The 17,925-nt window shown below is 45.1% G+C and overlaps 1 protein-coding gene across 9 annotated transcripts in view; it reads right to left on the bottom strand.

The window, feature by feature from the left end:
* YDJC (YdjC chitooligosaccharide deacetylase homolog) overlaps positions 1–17,925 on the bottom strand; it is a 291,953-nt gene that overhangs the window by 110,700 nt on the left and 163,328 nt on the right. For all 9 annotated transcript variants that reach the window (XM_069619967.1, XM_069619971.1, XM_069619966.1 and 6 more), the window contains one exon: positions 3,861–3,960. In XM_069619967.1, coding sequence (XP_069476068.1) covers positions 3,861–3,960 — 100 coding nt within the window. The remainder of the gene's footprint in view (positions 1–3,860; positions 3,961–17,925) is intronic.

The following is a 17,925-nucleotide window of genomic DNA, read 5'->3' on the forward strand; positions in this document are numbered from 1 at the left end:
ACGGACAAGGAGGTCGACAAAGCTATTAAAGCCCTCAAAACAGACGGCTTCTCCTCGAGATTTTACAAAGTATTCAAATCCCAACTGAAGCCCCCCATGGTGACACTCTTCAACTCATTCAAGGAAACAGGCTCGGTGACCCCCTTAATGCAGGAGTCTACAACAATCCTCCTCCCTAAACCAGGGAAAGACCCGAGAGACCCAGCCTCATACAAGCCAATTGCCCTGTTGAATACAGACGCTAACCTTTATTCCAAGATCTTGGCCAACCAGCTCTCGCACATCCTTCCGGCCTTAATCCACCCCGATCAAACAGGATTTAACCTGAACAGAGCGGCAGGGGACAGTATCAGGAAAACCCTGAACCTGGTAGACATCTCCCACCGAAACTCCCAGGGCCTTGCACTGATGGCCCTAGATGCTACCAAAGCATTCGACAGGGTAGACTGGTTATTCATGAAGCTCACCCTAGAGGCCTTTTGCTTTGGTCCAATCTTCCAATCTATGATAATGGCCAACTATAAATTCCCTAAGACCCTCCTAAGGATCAATGGCTCCTTATCAACCCCGAGTCCCATGACCTGTGGGACAAGGCAGGGCTGCCCACTATCACCCTTTCTCTTCGTGCTAACAATGGAGACTTTTGCCCAAAGAGTCAGACGGAACAAGCTCCTCAAGGGTCCCAAAGTAGGGCCATCCCAACACAAAATTGCATTATACGCCGACAACGTTCTTCTGACGCTCTCAGAACCCAACTCCTCAGCTAAACACACCCTGGCAGAAATAGCTAACTTCGGGATGGACACTGGCTTCGCCATCAACTTTTCTAAGTCAGTGGGCCAGGGCGTTGGCCTCCACCGGGAGGAACAAGAGGCACTAGCCAGGCTATGCCCGATCATATGGAAGAGACAAGCCATCCCCTACTTGGGAGTCCATTTACAGCAAACCCAAGAGACACATATCAGGCAAACTTCCCCAGATTATTCCGAGAACTGGAAGGAGACCTGAAGCGCTGGTCCACTCAGGAAATTTCATTAATGGGACGGATCACAGCCACCAAAATGAACCTGCTTCCGCGATTCCTCTACACTTGCTCCTCCCTCGCAGTGGCCATCCCAAAGCCGGCTATCCAGGATCTGCAGAAAAAAAATGCTGAAGTTCATATGGAGAGGCAAGAAAGCCAGAATCCCCCACAAAACTCTGCTTGGCAACTCGAAACTGGGGGGACTGGGGGTCCCCGATCTCCGGGCCTATAGGGCAGCAGCACAGCTGGCATACATCCATGCTTGGCAGATCATCACAGACTGCCCTAGATGGGTGGAACTGGAGCAAGTTCAACTACCACTCCCCCTGCGATTCCTCCCACATATCCAGCCCCCCCTGAGAGAACACTGGAAGACTCTCCTGCTAACTACCAAACACACGCTAAGCTCATGGGACTGGGCCCTGAAACAAAAAGGAATCCCAAGGGGACAAAGCCCACTCTCCCTAATCTTCCATAACCCAAACTTCTCCCCGGGGACGAACCCCCGAAACTTCCACAACTGGATCGACGGCGGCCTCGAGACCCTGGAACAGCTATACGCCGGGAACACACCCCGCACCTTTGAACAATGTAAGGCGGTGTTCCAACAACAGGAAAGTTACAGATTTACTTACTGCCAACTCCGGCACTGGTGCTCACACCCCCAGACCCTCCAAGCTGCCACTCGCCCCCTTAGTCCCCTTGAACTGACGCTGAAGGACCTACCATCACGGAGCAGGATCTCAACCCTGTACAGACGCTTCCTGGGGGACTTCCTAAGTGCAAGAACGCGATGCATAGCCCAATGGGAGGCCGACTTGGGTCACCCGATTGATGACCAGACCTTGGTGGACATCTGGACACGTACCCACTCCTCATCTACCTGTGTGACCAACAAAGAATGTGCATACAAGCCCATGCTGCGATGGTACTACCCCCCGCCCCCTTAGACTACACCACATGAACCCATGGGTGGGCCCTTCCTGCTGGTGAGGATGCCCCCAACCTGGCTCTTTTTTCCACATGTGGTGGTCTTGCCCAAAGATCCAGCAATTCTGGGAACAGTGCCTGGCGACTATCGAACAAATTACCGGGATGACACTCCCCCTGGAACCTGAAACGGTTCTTCTGGGGGTCCCGACCTCTGGGGTATACCCCCCCCTCTGGAAACAGAGCGAAACTAGTAAAGCAATGCCTCCTCGCCAGCAAAACTGTGCTAGCCCGCTTGTGGAAGTCCCCGGACGGCCCATGCATGGCCCACTGTTGGGAATAATTTGGGACATCCTGATCGCGGAAAAAGTGACCGCGGCTAGGGCGGGAGTCCTGCATCGCTTCCACAATGTCTGGGCCCCAGTGCTGGACTACGACCAGCGATTCCCCACCTTAACATTTAAACCGCTCAACAGTCGATGGGCCCTGAATGATCAAGAGCCCGCCTGAGTGGCGAGGGTGGCAGACGGTCACGCGGAATGGGGGAACAGAGGGAGGGAGGAAGAATATAAGCTAAAGGGAATTGTCAAAAAGGTGTAAAATCCTTATGCAATGTTTGCAAACTGTCCTGCCTTGGTTTAAAATAAACATATTTTAAAAAAAAAAAAAAAGAAGGGCAGTTCATCTCCACGGGTGCATGAAGAAAAGAAGCAGAAGATAGGCCTTCTCCATTTTGCCTCAAGACTCTAGAATCACCTCCCCATCACCATCAAACTCACCCCCACGCTTCTACAGTTCCGGAAGGAACTCAGGACCCACACACCGCCCGCCCCACCCCTTACCCAAGACTGGATGATCTGCCTCCTGCTGTTTGCTCCACAGATTGCTTGTAGATCCCTTGCTACCAAACGTCCCACCTTCCCCCGATAGCTCCCTTGTTTCTCTGCTTCCCTCACCATGTTCTCCCCCCTACGATTGTAAAGTGCTCAGTTGCCTTCCGAAACTAGTTCATGCTCAATAAATAAAATAATAACAATGTCAAAACTTTAGTCCCCTTTACTTGATTATGTGCCACATGTGTTCAAGAATTATTCTGCAATTAGATGGGATTGAGTGGTAAGTGAGGACCAGAGCATCAAAGACATGCCACATTGCCTGTAGGTCTGGGGGATGGCGAGGGAAGGCGGTAGAGGGCAGTACACAATATTAGAATACAATAATAGACCACTGAGCGGACCATCAGAGCTGACTGTTACAGAGAACAGGGTTCCCTGGAGTTCACTGCACAACAAGGGAAGGTATTCCACACCACAAAGAGGCAACTGATGTGTTACAATAGACTTCATCGTGGTATAAATTATCCCCCAAGTGCCTTTGACGATCTCTTAGGAGAACTTGCCACCACATGTGAATTTACAAAAAGGCAGCAACAGTGAAGTAGCATGGTTGCAAGGGGATTAAAAGGTTGCAATAAAGTATAAGCACATACTGCTGAGCTCTGCCATTGAAAGATTTAAGTAACAGGAAGGTTAATTCAGATTTCAAGATTCCAAACACAGTAAACAGGCTACCATTAAATTGGGTAGTTGCAACACCAATTACTTATTGCACTATGAATAGTCAAAAACAGACTAGCAAGCGCTATATGAAATCAAGATCTGACTGCTCACTTTAAAGGTGTGACCTATTGAAACAATAGATTCTCCAGTTAGGTGCTTGACATTACACAACAGACTAAGCACGGGTCAACATCTTTAGTTGAAAGCTACTAGTCTGGCCTAAAGCCACCTGCCCCATCAATTCTACACTTTCTCGCAAAGAGTCAACTATCGCTAGCCAATGGCTAGTGCTAGCCTCAATGTGTAGTTACCACGGATCATGGGGCAGCTGTGGGCAGCTCACCTACCTGGGAGGACATGGATGTGCTGGTGACCGTCCATGTGGTCTGGCAGGCGTCCAGTCAGCTGGCGGAACAGGTTCACCTGGGCGCAGAGTTCCTGTTTTATCTGTAGTTAGATGATAAAGATCAGAGTCTAAGAAAGCAAAGTACTAGAAACATGCAGCATGCCCAGAACATTATCCAAGGTCTAGCTAACACAGAGGAGGGCCTTGCAAAGTGAACAAAAGGCATGTGCAGCAGCTTGTCATTGAAATATGGATTGAAGTTTATTTTAGTGTGTGTAATTCTCATGATTGATACATTTTACCAACTTGATGCTGCGCTACTGTGCATAAACTGGTAAAAACAAATGGTTACTTTCGGATTACATTCAGTAATTCAAGGGTAGTAGACCCTACCAGTGGTACCGTGACGCTCAGCAACCAATCATCCAGTCATATCAACTGGGCAATATACCTTTATGATAACAATTCGCATTTATATAGCGCCACAAACCTCAGGCATCTGAGCGCTTCTTATTATTACCCATGGTGTGTGGTGTTATTTCGAACCTGCATCGACAGGCTCTGCATGGATGTCAAAGCGAGTGCTTTACTCACTGTGCTATACGATCTAGTGAAACACAGATACTAGGAACAGTATAAACCTATAACTCTGATTCAGGATAACACAAGTTATTCTAGGGGAGTTGGACCTTGGGGTGTAATATTCAATTAGTGTTGCTTTTCAGTTCATAGACTAAGGGAAGCAATAGGATAACACAGTTATACTCAAAGTAACTAAAACCTATACACTTTTTTTTACCGGAGCTACAAGCAACTTAAATGCAGGTATAAACCTAAGACTCTTTTTGTGTCTGTCTAAAACAGACCAGGGAAAGCAAAACCCAATGTTACACGTTATGAATGATTCAAAGTTAATCTAGGTAGGAAAAACCCTAATGCAGACTTATTCTGGACAGGTTAACAGCAAGTCAGGGGAAGCAAGCCCCATTTGGGGACACTCATACAATTATCCTAACAGGAATAATAAAGTGAAACCAACAGCATTACTTTTGAGAAGAGGCAATACGAAATCACAGATAAGTAATATACCATTACAGCTACTTTCTGTTAGAACGACGAAACAGTTTCTAAGGAAGTAAAGATGTTACATATACTTTTCAGAATAGTGCAACACACATTCAAGTTAAGTAAGAACTTTTGTAACTGTTCACTCACAGAATTACAGTTACCAACCAACTTCTTTTGCAAGTAAGTAACTTGTAAACATGTATTCTCTTTTCTAGGCAAGAGGCCCAATCCTTTAAAAGTCTTTCCCCTATGCTGAGTGTTCACAGTGGCAGGAGAGGGTGGGGGGGGCAGGGCTTTCACTAGGGTCTAGTGTCAAACAGGCAGTGTCAGGAAAGGTTCTTAAGTAGCAAAAGTCGGAGTTCCTATGGAAGACTGTTCAAACAGGTGAGTATTTTACTTTAGTGTTAGTTGAGGGCCCAGGGGTTTCACAGAAGACACCCTAGGAGGATTCCAGCAGGGAGCCTGGGTGAACTGGACGAGAGGCCTCCCAATCACAGAAAAAGAAAGAACTACACAGGAATCACAAGAGACTTAAGGTAAGTAACTGCTCAATACCCAAGCTAGCACAGAAGAAGATTTTGCAGCAGGAGGACTTCAGGATCTGCAGCCAAAAACCCGGTCAGTGGATTCCTTGTCGTAGTGACTGGAAACAGGACCTTGGAAGGGATTTTGCAGGAAGGATCTAGGCAAGGTTTTTCTCGTGGCTGGTTGCGGCCGTGTAGATTTGGCGCCTTTATCAGGAGCACAGAACAAGACCGAATATTGCTGGTTGGATTATTGTCGTTACAAAGGCCCAGGACTCTGGTGAGGGCATTTTTCAGACTTGATTTGTGTCTCTGGAGATCCAGCAGGATGTCCACGAAGTTTCAGCAAGATTTGGAAGACTGTGCACCTTACAATGGCCGGAGGTCCCATGGTATTGGGGTATTGCAGCCCTTCAAGGTCGCAGCACGGTGTGGGATGACTCAAAATGCAGGTCTTCTTGAGTCTAATGGGTCTTGCCAGGCTCTGGTCACGGTCATCGTTCCCCGAGTCCTCGGGTCGATTCGAAGAAAGGGCTGCAGCAGGCTTGGGTTATACAGCAGGCTCTCCGGTCTCTGGAAATCATCTCAGCCACTTTTCCTTCATCATCCTCTTTGGTTTTGGTTCCAGTGGTTGCCTGATCTTCAGCTTCCTGGTTTGGAGTATTTAACATGAATTACAGCAGAACTACTGCATTCTCTCCCTGCATTTTACAACAAGGGTGGTCTGGTTGTCCAATCAGGACAGCCAGCCACCCACTAGGATTTGTCTCCATTCAGGCAAGGAGGAAAGGGCTGTGGGGGTTTGGACTCTTCCCTTGCTTCCTGCCTTCAAAGACAGACTGGAGCCTGGGCGGGGAGTCCAGAGGACTCCCGCCAAAGATATAAGAAGATATAAATTGCACAAAGGAATTTCCCACCCTGATTGTCAAGGGAAGGAAGATTAAGAAACACTAAAATGGTGAAAAAACAAGACAGTGGCCATTTTGGTAAAGTGAGCGCACTTGGGTGCCTTTACTGCAGCTGTAACACAGCCCGCGGTAAGGCGCACCAAATTAGTAAGAGGAATCACTGCCACCAGCCATTGAAGGCAAGCTTGTCCCTGAATTGTTACAGTTTTAGTGTGAAAGGGGATAAATTAAATCTCCCCAGCGCTCCACATAAGGTGGGGTCTGCTGGTTTCACCAAATAAAATGCAAAAGGGATCCAAAGATCCTTTCAACCCTTGGGAACTGTAGTTCTCGCAAGGTTAGCCAGAGAAAGTTAAAAGGGGAGCCCCTAGGGCAACCCAGCAACAACAGGCACTTATTAAGTTGTCAATGAGGATAACTTTAAAAAGACACTATGGAGAGTCTAAAAAATGACACCCATAAAAAGAGTAAAAGATACCTTGAGTGTGGATAAAGGGGTACAACGTTCTTTCATCGCGGGACGTTTTTTCGAGTTTTTTTTTATACCTCATATTTTTTAATGAAAAAAACCCATTGAAATTGCTTTTGGGGGCGGGGGAGATATATATATATATATATAATACACGGCCACGGTAGTGGCCGTGTAGTTATGGTTAAGTTGCTGTTTCCATAGGAAGAGCACTTTTTGGGCCAAATTTTGCAAAAAAAAGTATATGGGCTACTCCGAATTGTTGTGCAAAATTTGGTGATGTTTGGTCCAGGGGAGGGATTCCAAAACGTCTTTTTTTCCCATAGACTGAATGGGGGAAAATATGGCGCACGGCTACAGGGCAAACCGCTGGACAGATTTGCACTAAATTTGTGCCAGTGGCAGCGGCTTGGGCGCAAAACCGTGCTTTTGTAAATTTTGTGACAATCCATTCAGTGCTTCCCTGAAAAACCAAGTATGTCTGTAAAAATTAGTGATATCTATGTACGCTCCGTGGACAGACTTCCCTATTCGCTCCGTGGACAAGATTGCAATTGGTTATTCCGTGGCGTGCTGGCCGCGACCATGTTGCGCTTTCACTGATTGGTTGTGGCACAGCGTGAAGTGCATCGTAATCTTTCCATACGACCGCCATGTTTACTTCGTTTTCTGTTCAACGCAAACATCGGCTCTAACAAACCTAACCGAAGAAAACACCAATGCACTTGTTGCACTTATGGAACTCTGTTTGGAAAGGTGAGCATTAAAGAGACGTGGTAGTAGAAAAACAAACATGGAAGAATTATTGATACCACTGTCATCCGGTACGGTGCTCCTTACTACTCATTGTACGAAATGAACTTACTGCGTTCATTGTACAACACATACACATCATTACTGCGGTCAGGCTGGCATCCTACTGTTTGAAATCTGAGACTGCCACCTGCACTATTTCGTACACACAGCCCTTCTGCACGTGCAGAAGATAAGCCGTTCTCATGAATAGCCGCTGATATGTTGTTGCAAAACTGCAAATGTATTTGCATTTAGAGTGAAGGCCACTGCATTTTCTGTTTTCAATATGCGCTCAGTACGGCTGCATATTTGTCGACACCCATAAGGGTCCCTTGTTTTTTAACTTTGACGTACAGGGAAAGAGTAGAAAGAATGTAGGGAGTAATAGTTTGAAAAACATATCACTTGATAAGGTTATGCTTCAAAAGCATGTGCTCCGACCATGCAAAATTAGTTCCCGGAGAGCCACTGATCTCCATACACTACTTTACGCCTGCAGCGCCGGCAATGGAGGCCGTCCAAATTATGTTAAGTGTTTTTCTGCCGACTACATACTACTTTGATGTTATTTCATCACTTTGCCCATATAAAAAAAAAGTTTCCCTAATGATTTACAAGATTAATGCTCAGGTGCTATTTTTTTGCCCATTATGGACATTGCACATTGTCACCGTTTGTACGATAACACTATTTTCCCAAATTATAATAATATTTCAATTTAAAAAAAATTTGTTTTGTAAAAAGTTTGGGTGGTGAAACACGTTTTGTTTGCCATTCCATCGCGCTGCTACCTCCAAACAATTTTATTATTAATAAGGACATTCCAGCTTTCAGTGCTGTTCCATTTTCTAACCCACATAAGGTCATTGTACATTGTCGCCTTCCATAGGTTCCCACTGCATTTCGTCCTATTGAATTAAATTTTGAATAAAAAAGTTATGTGTCACAACTTTGTTTATCCAAAGGTTGCGTATTCATGCATCTTTTTTTCCCATTTTCCCCGTCAGATATTTTCTTCCCTATTGTCATTGTCACGGATTACAGCTACCGAGTGACAGATTTTGCAATCGTCAACTCCAATTGCTTATCTTTGGAATTTTGAGCGTCATAATTCACTGGTATGATCGCGTCGGCCCTCTGTGTCCATACGCTTATGTCGTTCTAAGAAGTAACATTCCTTCCTTTCCGCTGGTGTAGATCAGAACGGTTGACGTCTTGCACATCAATGCGGGAGGAAAACGACTACTTTGGCAGCACCGCTTACTTTCTGTGTCTGAAAAAACAAAGTGGCTTTTCAAATTTTCATCGTCACCCAAAGAGACAACCTTTCCACTTGTATGGAAATGTGAATAGGGCGATCATTTTGCACAGGTCATTGTGCAACCAAACAACTTTACAAATTGCATAGGGCGATGATTTCGCTCAGTGTATTGTGAAATAAAACGTATGCACCAATTCTTACATGTTCGTGTGTTCTTTACAAATTTACTCTCTGTTTTTACAATATAGAATGCTAAGTTGAAGGACGTAATGTGTTGTTTTACAGTTGCTACATCACGACACGTCCATCCACATGGACGCATTTGTTTAAGCAGCCAAGGAGCATTATTGAGAAAGGTACTGCGCACCACTAACATTGGGTGCAGGAGGGTCAAGCCCACCTCATATGCTTTAGTGCCGTCCGCCCATTTTCTGTGACCATCAGGCCAATTTCTGTCACGCAGATGCCCTATGGCCAGAAATATTTGTGAAAAAATACATGGTTACCCCCTCCAAACAGATGTATCTGCACACCTTTCGACTTGTTCCACTTACGAAATTATATGTGGAAAGGTGAGTGGTAATGGTGTTGCTGCCAGTATTTCTGACGTCATTATGCTTCACATCAGAGTTTCTTTGGGACTTTATGTTAACTTAAGTACAGTACTACTTTGTGTTTTTTACACTCCTTTTTATAGAAAAAGAATGACTACATGTACAACACATGTCTGTAATGGTCATTGACAACGACCGAAAAGCTTCGTATTGTGCATGTGATTGTGTTCTCATTCTTAACAAGTGTCATCATGTACATAACAAATCAACGGTACAGCTTCCGTCTCTGAGGGGGAGCCTCTATGTATGGTTAATGGCCACAATGTCGGGGATGTGGCTACTGGTCTTTACTGGAAGGGACAAAACATGGCATTCAGGTCGTCATGTCCACCAGGCACTGTCTTTGTGCTAACGATCATGCTCATAACCACAAATTTGTCAAGGAACACAAATGTGGTGCTCCCATTAAGGGCACACCGTTTAATTTTTGCTTACTGCAGCCTGCAATGGAAAGCAAAGTAGGCTTTCCATCCTACACCCCTTTTCCCTTTCTATGGTGGCCATCTTGACAAAGGATTTCTTTTCTTCAGCTGGGAACGCCGGAGGCATTCTGGTTGAAGAGAAAAAAATCCTCTTTTTTGATATCACGCATTACTGCTGCAAAATCTTGATTGCTAATGGCATTCATTCTGCACTCTTTGGAAGGGAATGGGGTTTAATGATCTAGATACGTCGGTATGCACTCGTGGTTGTATTGTGTTCAACACTTGCATTGTGGAATTCTGCGCCAGAAAATTTGGGATTACAAGTTCCAGCCACAACACCCAATGTACTTTCCCACTATCAACCATTTACCCTCGTCATTGTGAAGTGTGTATGATTTTTCGAACACGCCCCCATGCGGTGCGCCAGCATAGGATAATGTACATTTCTTTGCAAGGTGGCCAGTTACTTCAAATATTCCTATACAGTACTATGCTTATGTGTTACTATTAGAAGTCTGATAAGTGTAGTACAAAATGTTTGTTAAAGTACTATTAGGACGCATTTACACTACTAAAAACGTATGGCATTCAGTTAAAAAAAACTTTGCTACAGGGATGTTATGATTACATTGCCCTCCCAAAAACCTGTAAAATTCACTACCAAAAAAAAAACTTTGTTGAGGGGAGGTTATGGTTAAGTTGCTGTACCAAATACCTGTGCACTTCAGTACAAAAAAATAAAAAATAAAACAAAAATGTTCGCCCTCCCCTTTATGCTTCACATTAAAAACGAAAAACCCCTGAAATTCGCCAGTTATGGCAGACTGAGGCCCCTTACTTACCAACACCACTGTGCACTGCTAACTTTAACACCCAGAACATGAAAGATGTCATCTCAAATGTCACTCATGACATCACTGACGGCATTACATGTTTAGCCCCTTTGTTTTTGTTCCCTGCCTTATACAATTATGTACATTCTGTAAAAAACTTTGTTAAAGGGATGTTATACTTCACAGTGACACCAAACAACACTGCACATTCCCCCATTATGTTAAGCTCAGCAACCATAACTCCTACCATCTACATGCATTGCTAAAACTAACACCCAGGACATCAAAACATGACATCACAAATATCATTGATGACATCAATAATGAGGTACGGCAACTTAACCATAACGTCCCCTCAACAATGTTTTTTTTATAGTGATATATATTATATATGGTGGGTGTTTGCGAATAGATACAAACTGAAATGGTCGGTTGGGGGGAATCCCCCCTTAAAAAAAGTCTATGGATTTTTTTGTTAAAAAATTCACAGTAAAAAACCCACGACAAAACATCCCGTGATGAAATGACATGGAACCGGATAAAGGTTCCCACTCACAGAGGTATAAGGAAAAATAATCCACCAGTAAAGCAAACAGTGCAGGGGTTGACACAGGTCAGGAACATTTACCATTACTATGAAAACCTTACCTAACAGGAGGTTGTAATGGTGTAGGACTTTTAGTGAAAGGCTACATGTAAGTGGCATGCGCAGAGCTCCTTTCAGAACATTAAGCAACCATCTATGTGCTTGGCTGAGGGATTTCCAGGTTTTAGGAATTGGTTTTGGAGAATAGATTTACTCCCCCCCCCCCCCCCAAGTCACGAAGGTGCAACCTATCCCACCTGAATGAAACCAGATGAATATCAAACGCTTTAATTACTGAACATCAAACTACCACAGCTGTGCTCTGCAATGGAGGAAAAAGAGACAGGAAAGGGGAGCAGCACTGCCTTTCACCACACAAGAGCAGTATTAGGTTCACTCTCCAATCAGTAAAACTTACATTAGCAAAGGCTTTGGTCTAGGCATGGGATAGGCATTTGCCAGTCAATCCACAATCCACTACATTGCCATAGTTAGAAATAAGTGCTAGTACTGAGCATATTATAGCATTGTCTGACACATGCCCATCTAATGCCTAGAAGAGTCAAAACAGTTGGCTTTGCCAGTGCTCGATTTTGACAGTAATGGACTGCAACAAACAGAGGCATGGGCACACATATTTCTTCTAGATCTAGTGCCTGTATTGTAGCGACTTTGGCTAGATCAGTCCATTCATAAAGATTGCCTCTCAAATGATATTAATGAAAAACTCAAAAAATGAGAATGGTAAATGTGCCGCGTTACGTTATGATAGGTTATTTAGACGCACTTAAAACCCAGAGGTTTCTAGTGCGGACCCGATGATCGAACCTGTGGGGCTCTGTCATCTTGCTACCAAGACGAGCACGTTGCCCGTGAGCTATCCTCCCGAGACAATTTAAACATGAAGTCATGTATTTAAGTTACATGACTTAAATATGAACTTCTACAGATAACTAGATCCTGAAACCCACCCCGATATCAAGCATTCTCGAATGAACCCGTAGCTCATTATGAAGAGCCCCTCTGCAGTTTTTGAAATTCATGCAAGTCTCAAATGACTAGAGCCAAAAGGTTGAGCTTCCATGCCCAGGTGCTAAACAAAAGAAATTCGCTGAGGGGGCACGGCTATGTACAGGGGTTATCGGACATGGGGTTACAATGTCCACCAAAAGCCCGTTTGATCTGCCAATCTACATCCTCTGGCAAAACCCACCCCAATGGGAGGTAATATTTTTAAATAAAGAAAACTGGTTCATACATGATGGTCAAGAAATAACATTTCAGTAAAACTTGGTCTACTGAAAAATGGCTGCCACCAGAGGAGAAAGGCAGTGATGCTCAAAAGGAGAAGGACTGAAGGAGCAGAAGCTGCCAAGAGTACGTGGGGGCCACTGTGCAGCAATACTAGAAGGGGAGGACCTTCCAAATACCCTGTGGAGCTGATGCTGAGGAGATCTCATTGGAAGGAAATTGGTTGTGTAGGGATAAATAAGCATAGTGTACCAAAGAGGGTGGGCTAATACGAGATCGTCTGCAAGGGAGGCACAAATGACCCCCAGTAGGAGGGACTTGATAGTACAGAGAGGCCCCCAGCCCTGTAGAAGCATAGAGGGAGGCAGACATGTCTGTGTCGCCTGTAATTGGGCATTGAAGACCATCCTCCCGAACCTAGATTCATTGAGGAAGCAGAAAATTAACAGCCACTGCCCGGACCATCACAGAGGAGCCCCCTGAAACAGGTCTGCTCAAGTCTACAGGACCCTGTCCACTATCATTCCCAGAGTAGGTAAGATCCGAGGGGGAAAGAGAATGGGATGTACAAATGCCACTGTAAAGATAAGGGGACAGAAGACTAGCAAAGAAGGGTGCGGCTGCACCCCATTCCAATGGGGCACAGGACCATTAATGGTCCCTGGATTGCGAGTGCCCTGACGGGGCCAAGTGCTCACACTGAAGGCCATTATAGGTTACTTCACACTGGACATACTGACAAGATGACTGCTACATGCGATAGGCATGGCCAAACGCTACCGGAGAAACAATAAGAAGCTAACTGCATCAACACCCACAAACAGCAGTAACCTAAAACCAGGCCCAAAAGAGAGCAAACCTTCCATGGCACAGATGACATAACTGGCTTCCTTACCAGGGAGGCCCTACCAGGCCATTGGCCCTATTGGAAACAGGAAATAAAAGGGAGACCTCATGCATGGATGAGGACTGGCCAAAGGGAAACAGCAGACAGATTTACCGAATGCGGAATAGGAGACCTTTCCTTCTAGAATGAATCTGACATGACGATTTGTTTTTCTTTTTTTTAACCGCAACTGAAATGTCTGTGATGGAAATGGCCGGATGAGAAATGTACGTTATACAAAATTGTTTGTACATTTCCCATGCGGACATCCGTGGTAACCCCAAATCCATACAAACACTAACCCCCGCCCACACCCACACCCTACTTACCTTTCATCGCGACACGATGTGTCCCTACAATGCTGATTCCCTTTCCTTCCGTGATCGTGAACCGGCACCGCAGGGTCCTTTTCTTTTTTGGTCGGGTCAGCTGCGGGGGTGTCCCCCACAACCCCTGCCTACTGTACTGTATAGTATAGTGAGCGGGATGTTGCAGGGGATACCCCCCCACAGCTTTTTTTTTTGTTTACCTACACCACCAAATAGATACTACAAAATGTCCTACGAACATTTAGTCTGTAGGACATTTAGTGGTATCTATTTTTGAACTTTTTTTTGGTATAGGTCAATTGGATTTAGTCATTTTGGCCGACATGGCGGCCCTGGTGGGGACCAAGGTGTAAGGATTTCCAGGACAGGTTGAGAAGTGCAAAGATATGGGTTGCGGAACTGTATGAGAATATGAAGAAAGCATAGAATAAACCAGGGCTCGAAATTAAGGTTCAATGGGCAGGAGCTAAAACCAGCTCATGGTTGTCAGGCATCACCCAGTAAGCAGGAGCTACGGCTAGGTAACAAGGAGCAAGCGCACAGCGCACCACAAATCTAACTTCGACATGAGATGCAGTTACATTTTGGCTATCATGTATGATCCATTAGGTTTACATGTGTCCTAGATGTGTTCTAGTTCTTCTTTATTAACATTTTCAAGCACTCAAAGTTAATGTCACATTTACATGTTTGTTAGGTACCACTTGGACTGGGGAGAAAAAAGTAATTCCTTGCAGCTGTTTCAAGGTACGCAGGCTCTCGTAGTGTAGAGGTAGGAACTAAATAGCTCCCAGTTATTGACAACTTTGTAAACACAAAAATGGTGCCAATTTTTCCAGAAGACACAGGAACCTTCCGTTAGGACAAAGTACACAGTAAAATGTTTCTCATTGGGCCATTCATTTATAATGCTGATTATGCTGGTTAAACCCTACACCCATTAAGAACATGAGGGTCAACCGTAGATCACTGCATGTCAATCTACCCTGAACATACTGACGGGGAAAGATCGGAAGGGAAATCTCCTGGTTGATGTTAAAGTCAGAGCAAATACAAGGTGCATACCTAGCACCCGTTTGTTCTTGTGGAATATGGTGAAATGATATGTGAGAGAATGGGGAGCATGATATCGAGACCCCCAAATAGGGTTAGGAGCCTCAACAGAGGGAAGCAGGTGCTTGGGGCCCTTAAAATGATGTTTCATCACTTCAGTTGAGGGGGGGAGAATGAGTCCCCTTCATTATAATCTTTCACTGCCAAGACTCAACAGAAACTAACAAGGTACAACATGCAAGTCAAGGGGTTGAACTAAGAATAAAGCAAAATGCATACCTTTGAATGAACTTTGAACATTATTGATCACTAAACTTATCAAGATCACCTTATCAGAATTGTTGGCTGTGCGCGAATTACTTCACACAAACTTTCAACTTTCAATATTTAGGGGTGGTTAGGAGTCTACTACCCAGTGGAAGTAACGCTGCCAGCCTAACAGATTTTAGGGGTTAAGCACACCCATCCTATGGTGATACCCTTTTCCATGGTTTACTTCTTTAAAAAGGGGAAGCTATTTAACAATCACAAAATACTTTTCAGAAACAGCACAAGTTAGTGGATACTTTTTGGATATGCTTCTTACACAATTCCTCCACCCGGATGAGATTTCATTCACAAGGACAGTAATGGCATTCATATATCATTAGTTATACTTTGCAGATTCTGAAGTTGCAGAAAGGAAAGGTCAAATGAAGGGGAAAAAGGTTAAACAGGTTCTCAGGTCATGTGAGTATATATATAAATCTTCCAATGAAGTCTAGACAAGCCTTTCCCGGCAATAACAGTCCAAAACAAGTTACCACCTTTTTTTTTTTTTAAACATATTTTTTATTATTTTGTAAGTGATACAAAAGGTAAACAATCCCTCAACTCCCCGTCCCCCCCCCCACCCCACCCCCCTCTTCCGGAAGCATTGTCATTGATCCAAAGCACTCGTGGCCAAATACTAATTGAAAAAGTCCGAAATTTTTATAGAGTGCGGGCACCACTGTGCCATGTAGTCTGACTGGAGATATTCTAGCACTCCACCCCATTCTTTTATGAAGGTGTCATGTGTTCCATGGAGATTATGTGTGATTTTTTCCATGGTCATTTGGGACCAGACCTTGTGTAGCCAGGTGAACAGCATCGGTGGGTCCCTGTTTTTCCATCCCTGTGCGATTGTTGCCCAGGCCGCAATGAGTAGGCTCATGAAACTTTTTCGCTGCGCCTTGGTGAGTGTGTTGACATCGTGATCTATGAATCCACAGAGCCAGGTTTTCTCTGAGTACCGGTCCGCTTCTGGGAAGATCTTCTTCAGTTCGGCTATGACTCCTGTCCAGAAGAGCTTAACCTTAGGGCAGTCCCACCAGATGTGTCTCCACGAGCCAGCATCTGTACAGCCTCTCCAGCAGCGGTTAGGTGTAAGTGGATACATACTATTTAGCCTCTCCGGGGTGTAGTGCCATTGCGTGACGATCTTGATCCACATTTCTTTGGTTTGAACTGCTCTGGTCAGTTTGTGGATATCGGACCACAACGACAACCACTGCTGTGCGGTGATGACGAACCCCAGCGTTTTTTCCCATCTTTTCATGTATGCCCACTTGATGTGCTCTCCCTGGGTATTCATGAACCTGTAGAGATTGGAGACTAGTTTTCTGTCACCTGAGTTGGTGAGGAGAAATTTTTCAAAAGCGGTAAGTTCTCTTGTCGCCGCTTGGGTAATCTCAGGCGTGTTCAGCCAGTGTCTAAGCTGCTCATACTTGTATCTGTCCGCATTTGTGAGGTTCCAAGTTGATTTGCAGTTGGCAAAAGATCTCAGCTCCCCGTCCACGAACATCTCCCCTATTTTCCTGCAACCGGCTTCCTCCCAGTTCCCATAAGCCCCTTGCTCGGTCCCAGGGGGGAACTGCCGGTTTCTACAGATTGGGGTGAACGGGGCCGTGGTCGTGGTAATGTTCCCTCTCCGTGTCTGCTCGTCCCATGCGTTCAGCGTGGTCTTCATGATCTCGCTGATGCGAAGATTCGGGTGCCTGTGTTGCTTAGGAGTCCATAATAAGTCTTCTAGTGGTATTCTGGCGACCGCCCTGTCCTGTGTTACCCATATCGTTCTTTGATTATCTCCTAGCCATTCTCTCAGGATCCTGAGCTGGGCAGCTTGGTAGTAGTTCTTAAAGTGTGGGAGCGCTAGGCCCCCTTCCCTGATGTTGGATGTGAGGTTTGTTCTGGATATTCTGGGGGGTTTTCTGCTCCAGATGAAGGACGAGACCGACTTGGCCAGGGCTCTGAAAAAGGAGTCTGGGACCCCAACCGGGAGGGATTGGAAGTAGTACAGTACTTTAGGGAGAATGTTCATTTTTATCGACTGAATCCTCCCCCACCAGGAAATATTTAGGGGGTTCCATCTCTCTAGATCTCTTTGAATCTTGGCTAGTAGTGGGGGATAGTTCTTGATATACAGAGTCTCTACCTTGTGAGTCAGTGTTATCCCCAAGTATTTTATGCCCTCTTCCGCGACCTTTATGTCTAAGTGGTCTGCCTCTCTACCCTGTGGTACGCTGCTCCCTGCCAATATTAGCATTTCTGATTTTCTTTTATTTATTCTTAAGCCAGAAATGCTCCCGAATAGCTCCAGCAGGTGGAACGCCGCAAGGGCCGAGCGGGTGGGGTCCTCTAGTGCCAAAAGCATGTCATCCGCATAGGCTATAACCTTGTGTTGTCTCCCCGCCATTTCAATCCCTTTAATTTGTTCTGTTTCCCTTATTTTAATAAGTAGGGGTTCTAGGAATAGCGCATACAAGAGTGGCGAAAGTGGGCAACCCTGTTTCGTTCCCCTGGATATTTCCACCCTCTCTGTTTTTTCTCCATTTACCGCTATCCTGGCTGAGGGGGAGGAGTAATTGGCTTTGATCATATTAATATATTGATTCCCAAATCCCATGTGCACCAGGGTTTTAAAGAGCATTGACCATTCTACACGGTCGAACGCCTTTTCTGCATCTAGAGAAAGTAGTACTGCTGGGGTGCGGGAGAATTTTATCTTCTCTATAAGGTGGACTAGTCTTCTGGTGTTGTCATG

This window comes from Ambystoma mexicanum, chromosome 10 (assembly GCF_040938575.1).
Source record: "Ambystoma mexicanum isolate Mex_15411 chromosome 10, UKY_AmexF1_1, whole genome shotgun sequence".
Lineage (NCBI taxonomy): Eukaryota > Metazoa > Chordata > Amphibia > Caudata > Ambystomatidae > Ambystoma > Ambystoma mexicanum.